Source organism: Nicotiana tomentosiformis, chromosome 3 (genome assembly GCF_000390325.3).
Source record: "Nicotiana tomentosiformis chromosome 3, ASM39032v3, whole genome shotgun sequence".
Lineage (NCBI taxonomy): Eukaryota > Viridiplantae > Streptophyta > Magnoliopsida > Solanales > Solanaceae > Nicotiana > Nicotiana tomentosiformis.
Window position 1 is genome coordinate 143,319,663 of NC_090814.1, and position 20,589 is coordinate 143,340,251.

Genomic DNA, 20,589 nt, shown 5'->3' on the forward strand with positions numbered 1-20,589 from the left:
ACTCCCAAGAGATCCTGTCATATGCTTTAGCCATGTCCAACTTCAATACAACATTACCACATGGAGATGGTTTTGTTATATTGTGAACCATATCCTGTGTCAACATGATATTATTTGTGATTGACCTTCCTTTAATGAACCCTGTTTGATTAGGGGATATAAGCTTCTGCATCAAAGGAGTTAATTACTGATTCATCAGTTTGGGAATGATCTTGCATGAAAAGTTGCTAAGACTTATAAGTCTTAGCTCACCGAAAGATTGTGGGCAATCCACCTTAGGCAATAGGATAAGGCATGTATGAGTAATTGTCTTATTATAGATTTCTTCAGATTTGATTTCTAAAGTTACATTAAAGAGATTGAACTACTTCAGATTCGAATTTCTTTCGATTTGATTTCTGTAGTTGCATTGAAGAGATTGAACTACTTTATATCCGAATGGGTACACTTTACAAAATTTTGTGCAATGCGCGTATAACTTCAATGGTGGCCCCAAAAGTGGTATATATGAAAATGCCCCTTCAGTAGGTACAAACATTAGTTCAAGTGTTTAAATGAAAAATTGGAACAAGTTTAAAGGGCTGCATATATATTCAGTCTTTTTTTAAGTATGAGTCCTATAGCCTCTTAGCTCATCTTAATTCTCAAAGTCTAACATAGGGGTGGCATGTGGGTCGGGCCCGGTCCTAAGTGGGCTTCGCGGGCCCGGTCCCAAGTAAGCCGGTCCTAAGCGGTCTCGGGCTTCGCGGGCTTCTCGTTGGAACCGGTCCGGGACCGGGACCACGAACTAACGGTCCCGTGTTAAGTGGGCCGGTCCCGGCCTAAGCGGGCCCAAACGGTCCTAAGCGGGCCCAAGTGGGCCCAACAGAAACTTTTTATTTTTTAAATTATTTTTATACAAGTTAGAGAAAAAAAATGATAATAAAAATATCTAAGGCAATTCCTAGTAAATTATATTATAGAATTGTCACCTAAATTTTTTAATTCAAATTTAAAGACAAAAATATTGTAAAGAGATATTCAAAGCAATGTGTTATAATATATATACTATACTATACTATATATACATCTTAAGATATATAAGTTATATTCGATTTACTATATATACATCTTAAGATTTATACATTAATATTCGATTTATATACTATATATACATCTTAAGATATATATATATATATATATATATATATATATATATATATATATATATATATATATATATACATCTTACTATATATATAGTATATAAGCCATATTCGATAGTATACATCTTACGATATACTATATATACATCTTACTATCTTAAGATGTATATATAGTATAGTATATATATAAGCTATATTCAATATATATATTTATATACTATCGAATATGGCTTAAGATATATATATATATATATATATATATATATATATATAGAGAGAGAGAGAGAGAGAGAGAGAGTATAGTATATACTATATTATACTATATGTATAGCTTAAGGTATATAAAAAGACAAAAATATTTTAAAGAGATATTCAAAGCAATGCGTTATATTTTTATTATAGCATTAAAAAATCATGGCAATATCTTTCTTAGTCTTCCTCCCCCTATGGAATGAGCACAACAAGGTGTTAATACCACCATTGAGAAGAAAAAGAAACTAATCAAGATGTGCCAAAATACAAGTTACATATTAATTTACATGGTATCTCTTACAAATTTCATAAATCCTTCAATGTCCAGAGGAATTTCCGTTTGTGGTGGCGAAAATGAAGCTTGGTCATCACCGCTTCCAGGCGAAGCATCATCCTCCGCAAGTTCAGCTAGCATTTCTTCATAAGTTTCGTCTACCTCTGGTTGTGATTCAGCAAGTTCAAAATTTCTTCTTTCCGAACGGATCCAATCTCTGAAAAGTACTGATTTTTCCAAGCTCTCCCTCATAGACGCTCTATAATCACCGAGTTGAAGTCTTGCTTGACTGAAAGCGCTCTCTGATGCCACTGTTGAAGCTTGAATAGTTAAAATATCTCGGGCCATCCTTGAAAGAATCGGAAAGTATTTTTCTTTGTCCTTCCACCATTCCAAAATATTAAAGGAGCCGTCGGGATTCACTTCCTCAATTTCCTGTGACAAATAAACTTCAAGCTCATTTAGTTGTGAAAAATCACTAGTACTAGAACCTTGAGAACCCCTGAACCGTGCCCAAGCACTAAGTGCTCTTACTCCCGCAGTTCTTTTAGATGATTGAGAACTAAAAGAAGAAGGAGTTGGAACATTTGGTCTAGCATGATCTAATGCAACTTGATAAGCATTATAAATAGTTTGAACATTTATTTTAATTGAGGCTATTGCGTCCACAAGTGTAGACAACTCCTCATCTTCAAGTGCTAAACCATTATAAATAGTTTCATACCAAAATTGAGGACCTCCTAATTTCATAGTAGGATTTAACAATGCAGCAACACCATAAATAGGGGGAATAGGGAAAAAATATTTTTTAAATTTTTTTCTCATGGAATCAATAGCAAGTTGATAAATTTCCCCACCTTCTGAAAAATGATCAAACAAATTTGCAAGTTCTGCAATATAAACTAAACAGTTAGAAATAGTAGGATAATATTGCCAGAAAATTCATTTGAAGCAATATGAAATTTTTTAAAAAACTCTACAAGTATTTTAACATTAGCCCAATCCGCATTTGTAAGGTGCTCATCATCATCACTTACATGAGCATTAAACGTTGAGTTTATGGGGTTTCTATATTCATATGCAACAACTAAACTTTCATACATGTAACTCCATCTAGTTGGACAAGGTTTAGGAACCTTTCTTTCTCTTAGGCCAAATTCATCGCATCTTTTAAAATATTCTCTAAGTCTACTTCTACGGTTTGAATAAAAAAGCCAATTAAGAGCCATTTTAACCTTTTCAATTTCAACATTTAAAATTCGCATACCATCACCCACAATTAAATGGTAAATATGATAAATACATCTAACATGAAAAATGTTACTAAATGCAGGACTTAGTGTAGTGGTAAGCAAGGCTACAACATTTGTGTTACTAGTAGCATTATCCATTGAAACTGACATTATTTTATCACTAATGCAAAATTATCTACAAATATCCGTAATCGTGCTAGAAATAAACTGCCCTATGTGACGTGAATTAATTATTCTATAAGTAATAATGCGCTTTTGCATTATCCAATCCTCATCAATCCAATGACTGGTAACAGTAAGGTAATCACAGTCATTACCACTTCTACCAATATCAGTTGTAATAGCAACACGCCAATTTATATGAGTAAATAAATAGCGCAAATATTGTTCATATTCATATTTATATTTATAAATATCACTCTTTACGGTTGTGCGAGGAAAACCTTTATAAGTAGGATTATAAACTTTTCTAATATAATGCACAAAGTAAGGGTTAGAAGGAAAACTATTGGGTAAGCACATAACAGTAACCATTTTTGCCAATTCTTTCCGATCTTTTTTTGGATCATAATATAAAATACCACCGGTAACAGTGTTAATTCCCGGTTGAGATTGATTTGACTCGGTACTAAGGTCAGCTTGACTAGGTACACTTGTCCCCTCGGCCAAAGCTTTCATACGAAAATATCTAACTTTATCTTGAGGGTGTGGCAATATATGTCTAGTCAAACTCCCCTCCCCCCGTCCCCCACCTCCCCGACTTCCAACATATTTAAAAACTAACTCTTTGCCACAAGTTTTACACTTAGCCCTATTTTTTTCTCTTAGTTGAGTAAAAAATAGCCAAACAAGAGATGTTTCTGCCCGTTTAGAAGGTTGTCTAGAAAAAGTAGGGGCAGTAACAGGAGGGTCAGATGGGGAATCATTTGGATTATTATTAGTTGGGTTAACTTCAGGAGCAGGACTAGTGGCGTCATCCGGTTGCGTTTCATCAAAATCTATTTCTTCATCAGCATTTTCATCAATAGTTGGATTACCATAAAGAGCATTCATATATTCATGGTTTAATTGTTCACCGGGTGCAATATTATGGTAAAATTGACTCTCGGTAAATTGTAATAAACTATTATCGCTATCAAGAATAGCAGGTGTAGGACGGGTAACAGGTTTTGGCCGGGGAGCCGGGGAAAGTGGAGGAGGAACAGATTGGCCACTAGATTCACCACTCTTGGATTTTTTCTTATTTTTACTAAATATTTTTTTTAGGAAATAAGCCATCTTAATTAATCAAGCAAAGTAAATAAAACAAATAAAACTATAATATTAAAACTTAAGAGTTGGAACGAGTTTACCGAATTGATGAACAACTTGTTGAAAAATAATTATCGTTGAAGATTTCAATTCACCAACTTCACAATTTTGCACAAATTGTAACAATTAAGTAAGTAATTATAGAAGAATATTAGAGAGAGATTGAGAGAGATTGATGATTTTGTGAGAAAAATAAAAGAATGAGGGAGTATTTATAGTTGAAAATAGGGAAAAAGTGTAATTATAAAAAGTTTGGGGTTAAAACAAAATTTAGGGGGTTAAATGGCTATTTTGCAAATAGCCAACGACTATTTTGGCAGACCAAACGGCTAGTTTTTAAATGGACAAACGGTCAAATTTTTTTTTTAAATTAGCCGTTGGGCCCGTTTAGGACCGTTTGAACCGGCCCACTTCTGAGCCGGTCCCGGTCTCGCGGGCCTCCCCTATGAAACCGGCCCACTACCCGGCCCACCACCCCACGGTCCCGGTCCTATCCGGTTAGGACCGTTTAGGCCCACCGCCCATGTAGGCTTGCGGTCCTGGGCCGGTCCCGGTCCTAACCGGCCCACATGCCACCCCTAGTCTAACATATTAAATGTGAGCCCAATCATTTATTAATTGATAATGAATGTTGAAGCCCACACCTTAAAGTGCCAGACCTTTCAAACATTCGTCCAACCTATACCTGTTAATCGGGCCGGGCTGACCTGTTTATAACCTGGTTCAGCTCGGTACTGTAGCGTGGGGCGCGGGCTGGGACGGGTTGGGCAGGGAGCGGGTTTCAAACGAACAGTTTTTTGATACCGGTGCACCGGAACCCGCTAAGCACGTTAACCCGTTAACGGGGTTTTAATGGGCTACAGCCCGGTTCAGCCCGATTTTTAACGGTTTTTTTTTATTATTATTTATTTATTTTTGATCGTTGCCAATCGTCAAATTCAAATATGACCGTTGGCCAACGGCCCTTTTTTTGCAGAAATGGCCATTTCGGCCAACCCCTTAAGAAAATAGCCCCCACACCCCTAATATTTGATAAATTATAATTTTAACCTTTTAAAAACTATAAATAACCCCCCTTATTCTTCATTTTTCCTCACAATTCACTCTTTTACTACTCTAATTCTCTCTCATTTCTCTCTTGATATTATTGATTATTGTTCTTAAATTCTCAATTACTTATTATTTCAAGTTTCATCAAATATTTAGTTTAGCCATTACAAAATTATTATTATCAAATATCAAGTATTCAAGTGGAGTGTGGTATCAACTATCAAGTATCGATCTATCAATTGAAGTTTGATTTTTGATATCAAATTTAGTGCGGCATCCGGAATCCCGGTACACTCGTTCCATATCTTTCTCTTCTTTGGTGTACACTTATTTTATTATTTAGAATTATTAATTTAATTTACATAATGGATATATTTAGAGCAGCCAAAAAAGTGTACACTAGTAGAGGTGGTAGTAATAAAACTTTCAAAAGATCAAGAGGTGGTGCTTGTTCTTCTAGTAGCTTTACACATATTTCTGAAAGTTCACCTGAAAATTTAAATGTAGATTATGAGCGACTTCAAGAAAATTATGGTATAGATGATGATTTAGATGATAATTTAGATGATACTCCATCACCTGATAATCTTGAAACACCACCAGCTACACCTGGTAATGCTAGTCAAACTCAAAATATTAGGGGTGGAAGTCGTGATAATACAAGTAGACTTCCCCTCCCTATTAAGAAGAATCGAAGATTAAGAAGTAAGTGTTGGAATTTTTTTGACAAACTAGAAGAAGAAAAAAATTATGTAAGATGTAGAATTTGTAAGGATATTTATAAACATGAGACCGGTAAGGGAGGGGGAACGGGTCAACTTCATAGGCACATGGTAGACAACCACCCTCTTGATTGGGGAGTAGATGAAGAAGATGGGCAACAAAAACTTAACCCGGATACTGGAGGGTTAATGGGTAAATACGATATTAAGAAAGATCGGGAAGAATTAGCTAAAATGATTATTTTAGATTGTTTACCTTTTAATTTTGCTGCTTCACCATATCTTGTTACTTATATTTAAAGAATTTATAACCCTTTGTTTAAAGGTATTCCTAGAAGTACTTGTAGAGCTGATATCTTTAGGCTTTTTGGACAATATCATACATATATACGTTATTTGTTTGACAGTCTTTCTTGTAGAATTTTCCTTACTTCTGATATTGGTCGTGTTGTAAATGGTAATGATTATTTGACTGTTACATGCCATTGGATAAATGATAATTTTTGTATGTAAAAATGTATTATTGCTTTTAAATATGATGAAGATCAAAGGTATACTGGTGCATTTATAAGTAATACTATTCATGAAATTTTTTGTAGCCACTTACTTTCAAATTTCAATTTTAAAATTGTAAAATTCAAATTTTAAATTTAAAACTTTAAACTTCAAAGTTTAATTCTAAGCCTTAAAAGTTTGCAAACACTTAAGTATCAATAACATTGAATAAGAAAAATAAAATTTACTTTAAAAAAAAAATTGCACGGCCCGGTCCAGCCCGCTAAGCCCGAACCCGGACGGATAAAAAAATCCAAAAAAATACAGCCCGCTAACAGCCCGCAACGTCAAACGAACAGACTGATTTTTTTTGCGTCCAGCCCGTCCCAACCCGCCCGTTAAACACCCATAGTCCAACCCCACAGTTGCGCTGTCCAAACATTAATAACCTCAAGCACACCATAATCATTATTCCATAAACTATGATATTTATTGGTTCTCCTATGATAACATAAATCTCTTTCTTACTTTCAGTTTAATGTGCAAATCATAATGGTTGTTACTAATAAAATATTAAATTGCAAATTCAATAATAAAAAAATACGCATTACTATAGAAACAGTAATATTCTTAGCAAATACAATGAGCATATATTCTTAGTGTATATTTTATTATTTTCTAATTAAATTTTATGTTATAGCATATTACAGTAGGACAATTTTCCAAACATATGCATTGAGCCTCAGAAACTTTATAAGAATTTAATTTGAAGCTCTTTTATTGCTTAAGAAAGAAGTCCAATTTAACAAGCCTAAAACTGAAAAACCAAATCGAAATTAATCGCGCCAAACCGTAAAAAAATCGACCCAAAAATACTTTGGTTCGATTTTAGTTATTAAAATCATAAATCGAAACAAAAAAGATTGAATCGAACCGACGAACCGACCGACACTCACCCTAATAAGTCTCACTAAAGAGGGAAGCGGTCCCTATATAGATTCTTTTATCATTCTTATAATTCACAAAGGAGAGTTCTGATTAAGGATAGAAATATTTCACTATAACCCTTAGTAGTGTGGGACCTATTATTTAACATGATTTTACGTCAAAATCCTGTAGCTTTCCTGCCACCTAATCACTTCACATTCCTGTCATTTGACATAACCCCCATTGGTCTTTCTAGGTTTTGTGAAGACTACTAATGTCACACGTTTCACGTTTGTCTACCCTCCAACAGGGACTTAATACCAATCTTTACAATCATAAGCTTATCCAAAATCTTTTAGTTTCATTGAATAGTAACCTCATATCTCTATTGAGTCTGATTTTTCTAGAGGATAAAACATTGATACGATTTGCGATAAATAATTTAGTCTTCACATAATTCAAACCTCTAATCTATTAGTAATTGATGAGGTGTGTTTCTATATTGAGTCTAAATCAAGCCTTACCATGTGATTTATGAGGGATTTATATATAATAAGTTGAATTCCAACAATGTCTAGTGGAAGTGAGAAAATGATCTACATTAGCCTATTATGAGAAGACAAGTAGTTTTATCCTTGCAGATATTTTTATGTTGTTCAAACTGCAATTATATATTATACTATAAATATAACTTCTCCCAGCATATACTCTCAAAGATACCTGCAAGATAAGTGTAGAGGTCAGTAAAATGAAAAAGACATAATCCCATTTTCTAACTACTGCCAGATATTTGATAAGGATATATAGTAGTATTAAAAATGAGACAAAGCATGTGTCTTTTAGCTATTAGGACTTTCGTTTGTTGTCTTATGCAAAGTGAGCTGTATTATAAACCATACAAGGAATTAAAGTGGTTCACTCAACTCAAGGTATACCAAAAGCTCTCTCAGTATATTATAAATTACTTCTCTGAAAAGCCTTTAGCTGCAATAAGCTTAGAATAAAAATGGACGCACCCTCATATCAGGAGATGACTTATGTTGAACATGTGCAACGCAGACACGAGGAAAAAGGATGCATTTATGCTTGGTTCGTACTTCTTTTAACTCTTGCCACATCTTCTTCTTTTTTCTTCTTTTCAGATCACCTTTATCTATTATGTGTGAAAAAGCCCGTTTTTGCGGATTTATGATTTAAATTTAACGAGTTCAATTTTTTAAGATTTCCAGCATTGAATTGATTATATTGTTAAATTATGAGTTCATATATAATATTTGTTGAGTTTAGATTTTTACATATAAATTTATACTTTGTGTCGAAGGTTATGAGTTCAGTTGAACCCGTAGCATAAAGGCTACTTCCGACCACGTATCTAAACGTTGATTTATCAACTAGAAAAGGGAAAGACTGATGTACATGTATTGACTAGTGGTGGCAAAATGGTTAAAAGAAAATAGTTATCCACCTATATTATATACTAAAAAATAGGTTGGGTAATGAACTTTTTAAAAATTGGTCAAATATGGATAAGAACCATATTATCTATTTAGAAAATGGATAACTAATGAGTTTAACTTTTACATTCGTAAAGCCTCAAATTAGGAGTTTCTCAAGTTTGGGAGACTTCTTCCAAAAGTAATCATATTCAATTTTTCCAGATGCAGTTTGTTTCACATTTTTTCATCATTTTTCCGGATGCAGTTTGTTTGCAATGTGTTGCTGCTTCTGTTGCTACGAGACTTGTGAGTGCTGTTTGGACATGCTCTGCTGCAACTGTGCTTAATTGATGTCCTTCCTAGCCATGTCAATGCTATGTATGTTATTGTTAATTTGTTAGCATCTATCTCTGCTAACATAAGTTCCAAATAGAACTTGTTTCCCTCTTGTTAACTCCCTGTTTCTTCGGCACTCTTTTGTATATTTACAACTCTGAAGTTGAATAAACTTGTTATGTAATTAAGCAGCTGATTGGTTGTGCCAGTAGTATTGGCACGCAGTCTCGCTTTCTGTGGGTAGTTAATTTTTATGACAAGCCGTTGTTTTCTTTCATTGTTGATTACCTTACTATCTTGTTGTTTTTATCCTGCTTTTATATGGCTTTTTGGTACTGTCCATTCTTGTCTATATTTTCATTAACGTGGTGCTTATGTTTTCTTGAGCTGAGGGTCTATTGAAAACAACCTCACAAGGTAGGGATAAGGTCTGCGTATACACTACCCTCCACAGACCCCACGGTGTGAGATAATACTAGGGTATGTTGTTGTTGTTGTACTCTAAAATATTATCATAATCAGCTATGCGTGGGAGATCAGTATAGTGAACACTGTAACGTGATTAAATTTCATTTGTAATATAGTTGTAATTTTGAAAGAAACTTAGAAATTTTCGATATACAATATTGTAAGAGGTTACTTCTCTATTTTTCAAACAAGGAAATTAACAAAGAAGCAAAAATACAATTCTGAAAAGGGGATTCAAAAAAATGCAAAACTAAGACTTGAGAGTTAAATCTAAAATTTAGAACAATTCTTGAACCAACGTTCTACACTATAAGTTTCCCTTAAGCTAAGGAGATTCACCAATTTATACATGCGCAAAAAAGTTATTTTTTTACCATATTCGCACAAAATTCAATTAAACCCCCTTTGGACCCTATAGCTCCGGTTCTGCGTTCAAAGAGGTTGTTCTTTAAAAACTGGCTAGAATTGAAACCGAACCATCAAAATAAAGACTCCATCGAACAGTATATAGAAAATAAAGAGCTGCTCTTGTGCTCTTAATATAGATAAATAACTAGAACGCCAAAGTTAAAAGTACAAGAAATATAGTTCCAATGTTGGATTCTCAAGGCGTGGAGTTAGGTCTTTGGCATGTTATCATCAAATATAATCCTTTGACACTGAAAGATTATGGTCAAAGATTATTAGGCTCTATAAACGCCAAGCCAAAGAAAGTAACTCGACCAAAATTATGACATTTTTACCTTCACATATGGCTGATTTTTCAATATTACACTTGATAATACAAGTGGAGACACTCTCATGTGGAGAAAAATGCTTGCAAGGGGTCTCAGTCTTTGCACAAAAAATTAAATCCAAGATAAAATTTAAAGAATGTAACTCGTGTAAAATTTCTTATCTTCACATGTGGCTTAATTTACAATATTACATTTGAATGTACAAGTGAAGAAACTCTCAGATGGAAATGATGCTCGCAAAGGTCCCATTCTTTGCAACAAAAATCAATCAAGGATCAAACCAACTCCATAATTGCAGTTTTACCTTAGCTACCAAGGATGGGATTTCTCCCTTCATCAATTTCAACGAGAAGAACATGCTCCGGGTCTGCGCCAGTAGGTCCTTCTGAGTAGAGTGTGGGAAGGTAAGCCTTGTATGCTGGCAAGTAGCGGGATACAAAATCCCTCACCTACGGAAAACAAAAAAGGAGAACAAAATATTGGACAACATTCCTCTGAAGCATTAAGTGATGGATTAGTTCTTTGAGAAAGAACAAATAAAAATTTTCACCTCCTCATCGGACATCCCAGGATTCCCATCAGCCCTCATGGCAATCTCCGCCTGAAAACATCCCACTACTCTAGTTAAATAAATAGCACAAGCATAAATATGGAAGACGGACAAAAACGTAGATGATATCACAAAACGAACCTGCAAACGCCACTGATAGACATAACTTGGATCATGAATCTTGATAATAATCCATGATTTTACATACTTATACCATGCATCATAATAAGCTTCTAAGTTCTTGTTGACTGTCTCAAGCTGCAATTTTGAAAATTTAATGATCCAAGAAATATAGATCTAAACAGAAAGCACAAGCATATGAAGTATCCATAGGAGAGTCAAGTATTTGAACCTGTGGATCAACAGCTTTGACAGCTTCAGGTGGAAGAGGTTTGAAACCAAGCATCCAACCCTCAAACAGAATTACCTAATATCCAAAGTAAATGACAATGATGTGAGGCAATCGAACCATTTCCCTCGAGTTCAATCGATGAGAAAAGTTGTGTTTTTACAAGAATTGGGCCATGATGCTGACACTCTTACCATTTTAAGTCATTTTAGAACTTTTACTTTTACTTCTAGGTGTAGAGATGATGGAATTGGGGTCACTCTTGAATCATTAAACATACATGAACAGAAACCCACTAAATTGCCAGCTCTAGATAAAAAGATCTTCCTACCGTTAAAGGCCCTTCAACCTCTGGCCATGTGGAGGGATCAGCTCTGTCACCTCTCCCATTGTACGCAGACTGGAGATAAAGTTTTAGAATTAGTAAATAATATGCAGAACCCACTGAGATTTAAATGTTTATGATTGCTCTTACTCACTTTATCATATCGAGGAAGCTTCATCTTCACACCTGGATGGAGTTGAATATCAATTAAGCGTATAGATCCAATGTCTAACTGAAAAATAGCACAAACTAAAAAGGTGCATTCACCTTCTTTTGTCACTTTGCTTAGCTCTGCCAGTGTTTCAACAGACAATGAGAGATCATGGCTTCCAGCATTTCCACGGAACTGAAGTGAAAAATGAAAAATTTTACATCTCAAGTTTATGAGAACAAAAGAGCTACCAGCCATTATTCGTCATTTAATACCTCCAAAAGCAAGTTCCCCGGGTTGTTCTCTCTTAGTTTGGCCTAAAACAACATAATTTGTCAGCATTCGTGATAATACACAGACACAAACTAGCAAGCCACAATCTCATGAAACATTTACCTGTTCCTCTGCTGTTAAATAAAAATCATCAATGGATAGTGTAGCAGCTTTCCTGATTACACATGTTCAGCATAATTTTTGGTCATTTCCATTCCACAGAGGAAGCAAAATATCATGATGCAACTTACCTCCCTGTGATTTTAAAAAGATATTCTAATGCAAATACGAGTGTTGTCTTTCCACATCCTTGAGGCGCACTGAAGCCAATCTACATGCCAAGAATATACCTTATCTTAACGGTGTTTATGTTTACTTTTTGTAATTAGACCAACATGATATGGACCTCAATGGAAATCAAACACACAAGAACCAAGTGAATGATAAAAATGTGACTACCACCAACGGAGGGATTTCTTCGTTGTCTTTGAACTTGGAACTATGCTGTGAAATTTCCTGTTCACACCACAAGAAGACTGGAATATAGTAGTGGTAGAGTCGAATTTTTTGAGGCTCGTTGAGAGCCAGCTGGTTGAGCTGAAACAATCTACAAAGGCGAAATCCATACTCTATCCACTTATCAATGGACTCAGCCACTTTTTCGGGTGTCAGACCTATCTTATTGATGAGGGGGCCTGAGCATATGAAGTCATAAAGATCGTCCACAGAAGAAATTTGTGCTCGTTCTGTTGGAGCCACAGAATTCAATGGACCTTGCTTCCTTCCATTGCGGGAAAAATTACCACAAGAAGCAGAATTATCTTGCATCCAGGAATATCCACTGCCTGCACAACCATGACCAACCATGAAAGCAAACGGGCTAAAAGAACATGGTCTCACGGCATTTAACAGAAGTGACACCACTGGTCATTAACTGACACAAGAAATAACTCATACAAATACAAGTGGTATAATATACATATTTGAAGGGTTCACTAATTTCATATTCAAAACCTGTGTTTAGTCTTGCAGCCTGCAGATAAATCATTTATACCCCCACACCATCCCCACCCCCGGCGTAGATATTTGTATTTGTCTTCTTCTTCTTTTATTAAAAATAGCATATACAAATACTATTAACCCTCAATTTAGCATAGAAATTCGGGACGTGGCTTTGAAATTAAAAGAAAAAACTTCAGGATCTTACTTAATTATTTCCAGTTTCCAACTCCAACTCTTGAATTCCTACCCACCCACCTCCCTCCCAACAAAGCAGTTAATTTGTTCAACAAATTTATAGTCAACTCCATATTAACAGCATTATTTCCAGCACTAGGACAACCCCAATTTTGGAGCCAACAGTTAACTATAAGCAAGAATTAGTTTCCAATTATAAGAATCGTGAAAATTTAGCTTACACTCACTTCAGCTAATATTTGCTATTATTGCAACTTTTAAGAAGTTTTGTGGGAACCAAATTACAAAGAGAAAATACAATCAAATTTATTTCTAACGAGTTGAAATGAAGCGACAATCAGTAGAGCTAAAAAAATGGAAAATTTTCAAAATTAAAACCTGAAGAATTAGAGAGCTGAGGCAGCATTTGAGATGAAAAGGCAGAAGGCTTTGATCTTGGAGCTCCAGAAAGGGAAAAAGTGGACGACCCGATTTTATAGCATTTGATATCGCCGCAATTGTAAATATTAAAATTGTAGAAATGACGACAGCGTAAAGAAAATGAGGATGATGATGTGGAGGAAGCTGACAGCTGCCATGGCGACGGAGTCTGAGATAATATATTCAATCCCGCCATTGTCGGCTCTCTCTCTCTCTCTCACACACACACACAGAGTGAAACTGAGAGAGCAGTGAGTGTGTGTTGCAGTTTTTTCTGGGTCTAGGATTGCGGGAGGAGTCGATACTGTTAGTTAAAAACGATCGGTTAAGGTTGGCCTAGAACGTACAACAATCTGACCTTGCTGCCATATCGGATTTCTGAAAGTACCAAATTGCCACTCGGAATCTCCCGCCAGATAGTTAAAGGTAACTACAGTTTAAAGATTATTCTTACACTAGCAGTGTAACGTAATTTATAGCATGGTTGGCCAAAGTTCTTTTGAGTCAAAAGTTCTTGGTGAAAAGTAATTTTTTTAATAACATTAAGGTGTTTGGCCTAAGTTTTTGAAAGGAAAAAAAGTATTTTTGAGTAGAAGCAGAAATAGTTTTGGAGAAACAAAAAAAATTAGTTTCTCTTCAAAAATATTTTTTTGAAAAGCACTTTCGAGAAAAATAACTTAGAAACAGTTTTTTAAAGCTTGACCAAATACTAATTGCTACTCAGAAGTACTTTTCAAATTAATTAGTCAAACACAAATTGTTTCTCACGAAAAGTACTTTTGAGAAAATCACTTTTGAGAAAAAAACATTTCTCAAAATAAGCTGATTTTTGCAGCTTGGCCAAACGGGCTATTAGTTTGAGATAACGGATTAGTTAAAAAAAATATCAAATTATCATTAATGATTATTATAGAATTTTATTTATGATTACCTTATACGTGATCTGATTAGGTAAAAATTTCTCCACACTATTAATGTATGAAACTTAAAGTTTAGAAAAAGGGGAAAAAAAGAACAAAGAAACATAAAATATGAGGGTCGATACTTTATTCCTATCTTCTTAAAAGTTATTTTAAATTACGTAAAATGTATTATAAATCATACATAATACTATTTAAAATAAAAAATCTTTCAAAAAATTATACTAGTAAAAACAGTATTTGACCCCGTGAATAACAATGTCGTTTATAAGTTAATGATGGTAACAGTGTCGCATTTGTACCTGCACAAGATAAGGTCTATATACACACTATCTTCTCTAGACTTCACTTGCGAAATTACAATGGGTATGTTGTTGTTGTTGATAGTAACAGTGTCATATAGTAAGGAAAGGAGTAGTTTATAAGTTATGTTATAAGAAAAATCAAATTATGGTGGATGTCTACTCTTCCTCCATGATCTTCTCAAATGCATAATGACATATTCAATGACATATTTTTCTTCACTTTTTATGCCTATATAAAGGCCTTGTAATAGATAGAAAAATACACACAATTGAAGAAGAAATACTCTTCCTTCTCTCTCTTTCTCTCTATATCTCTTAGCTTGTTTTTTTTCTTGTTCTATATTGTTACTTTGAGCTATATTTCATAACACATTATCAGCACGAAATCTCTAACCTCAAGGTTGAATTCCACTTCTGTGTTACAGGCACGTCTTTCTGCTACAACAACAAGTCCGAGCTTTAAACCAGATATGTTTATACCAATATTTGGAATAAGCAATAGTATGGTTATTAAAAAATTAATATTTATGTGGCTGCTAAGGACGTCACCCTGTTAAATTTCCATGAACTAAATAATATGTGGCATGCGGTATACTAAATAATCTACAAAATTAAAATTATACTTTATTATGTATGCTTATGGTTTTACCTTATAATACGATTTTAGTATGCCTAGTATAATGATTATACATTAGTTTACTGCCAAATATAATATAATAATAATATTACTCGTAACTATTTTATTTTAATAAGATAAAATATTAGTACAAGAAGTATGTACTACACCAAATTTTTCATCGATGATAGTTTTTATCAAATTAACATGTTGAATCATTTCTATATGGAAAGTATATAGTAGTAGATAGTAGACAAAGATTTGTTCCCTATTATTTTTTGATTCCCTGATTAACCTAAAGGTTCTGCTATATTTCTTTGTTTCTCTAGAGAGCATAATACTTAGTTTCCATAAAAGTGCATGGTAACTAGTAGTACTATATTATTCTATTTGATACAATATTTTTCTTTAATGTTCTGGTCATATTAATTTCATCTTGAAGTAAGCTTATTGCAGCAAAGACTACATGTGAATTTTTAATATTATTTTATATTTTCATATATCTGTTTGACATTAATTACTTAGCTGATTTGAGTAAATAAAAGTCTATTGTTGAGAATTATATCCAAATGACATTATGAAGAGTTTAACTCAAGAGGTAAGCATTTTCTTCGTATTTGAAATTAATTTTGTCCTTTGCTATTAACGATATCAACTTCAATGAGTTCAAGTTGCAATGCACCATGAGGGTAAGACATCAGGATCAAGTCCTGATGCTCTGATAAGAGTTTTGTTTGAGTCCCAATTCATTATGGCCTAACATGCCTTTATATTGGTAAGACATTGGATTGAGTCTCACTATACCATATTGATGATATAATGATGACTAAAGAAAAATAATATATTTTTTATGAAAAGGCATGAATATTGTCCCACTTGACTTGTTCCATTCTTGAAGTGAATGTGGTAGCGGCGCATAATAAGTCTAAATGAAGACAAGTGGTTGAATAATGAACGTGTGCGTTCCAAAGATCAAAATAATAATAATCATCACTATGATTATAAAAGGAGAACAATAAGGGTTCTTAAGATAGTCCTTCAAAATGTGAAGGCAATGTTTACCATCAAATTGGTATGAAAAATAATAAAGCATGCCACTGATTATGATCCATTCCTTGAAGAGGATGTGACTTTTGATAAGCATTGAGAATGCGAGACCTATTCCTAAAGGTGAATGTGGAAATATGTGATAAAAGTAATGAATAAAGGCATGCAATGTATGATTAGATGAATACCACCTAACTCACCTCTAAGGGACGTTTGAGTGAAATAAAGAGAATAAATATTATTATATGGTTACATGAATATGTCATTGGTCACGTACATGTGATACGCCAAAAATATATATATTTTGTTGTGCCTTATAAAAGGTTATTAAAGGCAAAATTAAAGCAAGAAATGATTTTGCTTATGATGATTTTGACCATGACAATTTATAATGATATAATTTTCTCCGTGAATAAGACATTTACCATATGAATGGTGTGACAAAAGATTTTGTAGTATAAAAGTTGTTAAGAGCTCCGAAAAAATTAATTTGTTACTACCCGGATGAATAAAATTATTCACGGCATTGATATTGTAAAGTCTCAAAAGAAATTTTTTGAGTTTCAAATGTATATGTCAAAGTGGTTGGTATATTGAGACTATAAATGAAAGGAATATTGAATATCTTCATATTTCTATAATCATAACGGGTAAATATGAAAGGTTACCCGATTTTCTTTCTATTTGTACTACACAAATATAAGCATGATGATGGAATCATATGCCACAAGTAAACTAGAGGTTTACTGAAACAAATATTAGTTGGCATGACCGGTTGACCATCCCGGTTCAATTATGATGCGAAAAATTAATTGAGAATTACATTGGCATATATTGAAGAAATAGAAGATTCTTCAAGAATTCTCTTGTGCTGCTTATTCTCATGATATACCAGTTAAGGTTGGGATTGAATCCCTTGATTTCGGGAGAAATAAAAGGTGATAAATATATGGGCCCAGTCACCTGCCATGTGGACCGTTTACTATTATATGATTTTAATAAATGCATCTATTCTATGGTCACATGTGCATTTGTTATCAACTTGCAGTTTGGCTTTTGCAAGATTGATTGCTCAAATTATTAGAGTACAGTTCCATAATATAAATTATGATGATATATCTTGATAATACTAGTTTAAATTCAAGTTGGTTTAGCAGAAATTATATGCCTCCAATTATATCTAAACCATTGGTTATGAGAACAAAACTGCCAAAATAAAATTGGGTATGTGATGTATTATTTAATATACAACAACACTTGTACGCATCTAGCCAAGTTATGATAAGTTCTCCCTATCACAATCGGTTCAGGGTCAGGAACCAAATAATTTCTATCTAGAAATATGAATGTGCTATATGATTTAATTGTTCCACCACAATGCACAAAGATGGATCCCCAAATAAGGCTAGGGATATGTGTTGGTGATCCCAACAATAGGGGGAGAAAATGGGCAGCTGAAAAAGTAATGCATGTAATGAATTATTATGAGTACATCTAGATCATCGTACGAAAAAATGTGAACTTGAAGTTCAAGTGATAATTCATTTGCAAACTATTGCCAGGCGTATTTGCTGACCCAAAGCTAAATATCATATTCAGCTGCTAATACTCCAAATTAAATAAAGTTCATAATGAGTAGAGTCTATGAAATGCATGAAGTATAATAGACTAATCGATTCCAAAGATAAAACTCCTTGAAGAAGGAGAGGAGAAAATGTTCAAGATGATCATAATAAAGAGGCAAGTGCTCTAGAAGAGCACTACGATATAACACTTCATAAGACCTCATGGGAGAGGCTCAGGTACCTGAAAATAATAAGATAACTAGATCTCAATAAGTTATGTCTTTATTGGGTAATAGTAGAACCGATATAAAATGATCGTCGACGATATTGTTAATATAATATAGAGCTCAATATTATTAATATTGACGAGGATCTTGAGCTCAAATCTGTCATGAAATTTGGACAGATAAATGATTGGCCAAATGAAAACTACGCAATGAAAATTGATTTCACCTGAAAAATATGAAGTTGGACGGATAGTCCCAACACCTAAAAGTATAAAGTCAGTGGAGGTATAAATATGTTCTTGTGCGAAAACAAAAAGGTCAAGTCAATAGACATAAAGACGACTTGTGTCACAAGAAGATTTGTAAATATCCTAACATTGATTATATAGAGACATGTTCTCCTATGGTGGATGTCGTCATTTCAGGTTTTAATCTGGCAATACAAGAAAAACGTGATATGCGTATAATGGAAATCATTGAAGGATTTAAATTGTTCTGAAGCATATTAAGGTTTCCAAGAAATTTATTAAATAAAGCTTCAAAAATTCTTATACATATTGAAACAATCAGGGCGCATGTGGTATAATCGCCTGAGTGAGTACCTGTTGAAAGAAGGGTACAAGAATGATTCAATTTGTCCTTGTGTCTTTATAAAAAGATCTGGATCTAAATTTGATATAATCGGCGTGTATGTTGATGATTTAAATATCATTGGAACTTCTAGGGAGCTTCCTAAAGCAGTAGACTATTTAAAGAAAGAATTTGAAATGAAAGATCTTGGAAAGACAAAATTTTGTCTTGGTCTACAAAATGAGTATATGAAAGATGGAATTTTTGTCCATCAATTAGCATACACTAAAAAAATTTTAAAGCGATTGTATATGGATAAAGCACATCCATTGAGTACCCCGATGGTTGTGAGATCACTCGATATAAATAAATATCCATTCCGACCTCATAAAAATAATGAAGAGCTTCTTGGTCCTGAAGTACCATATCTTAGTACAATTGGTGCACTAATGTATTTTTCTAACATTACAAGGCCTGCCATAACTTTTTCAGTTAATATCTTAACAAGATATAACTCTGCTCCTACAGGGAGACATTGGAATGGAATCAAACACATATTATTGTATCTAAAAGGGACTACCGATATGAGATTATTTTATGGCCATGATTGTAGTCCCGATCTTGTTGGTTATGCCGATGCTGGGTATTTATCTGACCCACACAAGGCCTGATCTCAAACAGGCTAAGTGTTTACATATGGAGGCACTGCCATGTCTTGGTGATCGACTAAGCAATCAATCTTGGCTACTTCATCTAATCATGCTGAGATAATTGCTATTCATGAAGCAAGTCGAGAATGTATATGGTTGAGGTCTATAATACACCTTATTCGACACAAATGTGGTTTGAAGTATGATAAACTACCCACAATTTTATATGAAGACAATGCAGCATGCATATCCCAATTGAAGGGAGGATTCATAAAAGGGATAGGAAAAAGCACATTTCACCAAAGTTATTTTTCACACATGATCTTCAAAAGAATGATGATATCAATGTGCAACAGATCCGTTCAAGTGATAATATGGCTGATTTGTTCACCAAATCTTTACCGACGTCAACCTTCAAGAAACTAGTGTACAAGATTGGGGTGGGAAGGCTCAAGAATGTGAATTGATGCTCTCATCAGGGGGAGTTAATACGCGTTGTACTCTTTTTCCATTACAAGGTTTTGTCCCACTTGGTTTTCCTTGCAAGGTTTTTAATGAGGCAACCAAAAGACATATTTCTAAACACGTGTACTCTTTTTCCTTCATTAGGATTTTTTTCCCATTGGGTTTTTTCCTAATAAGGTTTTAACGAGGCACATTATCTATGGACATCCAAGGGGGAGTGTTATAAGAAAAATCAAATTATGGTGGATGTCTACTCTTCCTCCATGATCTTCTCAAATGTTTAATGACATATTCAATGACATATTTCTATGCTTAATGACATATTTTTCTTCACTTTTTATGTCTATATAAAGGCCTTGTAATAGATAGGAGAATACACACAATTGAAGAAGAAATAAAAATCTCTCATCTCTTTCTCTCTATATCTCTTAGCTTATTTTTTTTCTTGTTCTATATTGTTACTTTGAGCTATATTTCATAACAAGTTATATATTTTAGAGCTTATTTCTGAAAGAAAAAAGAAAAGAAAAGAAAAAGAGAGACCTTCTGGTTA

At 33.9% G+C, this 20,589-nt stretch overlaps 1 protein-coding gene and 1 long non-coding RNA gene across 2 annotated transcripts; one reads left to right on the forward strand and one right to left on the reverse strand.

Moving 5' to 3' along the window:
- Positions 1 to 8,345: 8,345 nt before the first annotated feature.
- Positions 8,346 to 9,478, forward strand: LOC104109895 (uncharacterized). Its single transcript, XR_689343.4, has 2 exons — positions 8,346 to 8,518; positions 9,131 to 9,478. It is a non-coding gene; the product is annotated as an uncharacterized lncRNA (long non-coding RNA).
- A 1,056-nt stretch (positions 9,479 to 10,534) lies between these two features.
- LOC104109896 (D-glycerate 3-kinase, chloroplastic) lies at positions 10,535 to 13,977 on the reverse strand. The gene is made up of 12 exons (XM_009619275.4): positions 13,630 to 13,977; positions 12,514 to 12,899; positions 12,306 to 12,385; positions 12,178 to 12,229; positions 12,057 to 12,098; positions 11,898 to 11,976; positions 11,785 to 11,816; positions 11,637 to 11,705; positions 11,309 to 11,383; positions 11,098 to 11,214; positions 10,957 to 11,007; positions 10,535 to 10,855 (listed from the first exon to the last, which is right to left on the reverse strand). Exons 1-12 carry the CDS (start codon positions 13,865 to 13,867, stop codon positions 10,712 to 10,714), a joined length of 1,365 nt encoding a protein of 454 aa, XP_009617570.1. The 5' UTR covers positions 13,868 to 13,977; the 3' UTR covers positions 10,535 to 10,711.
- Between the last annotated feature and the right edge of the window lie 6,612 nt (positions 13,978 to 20,589).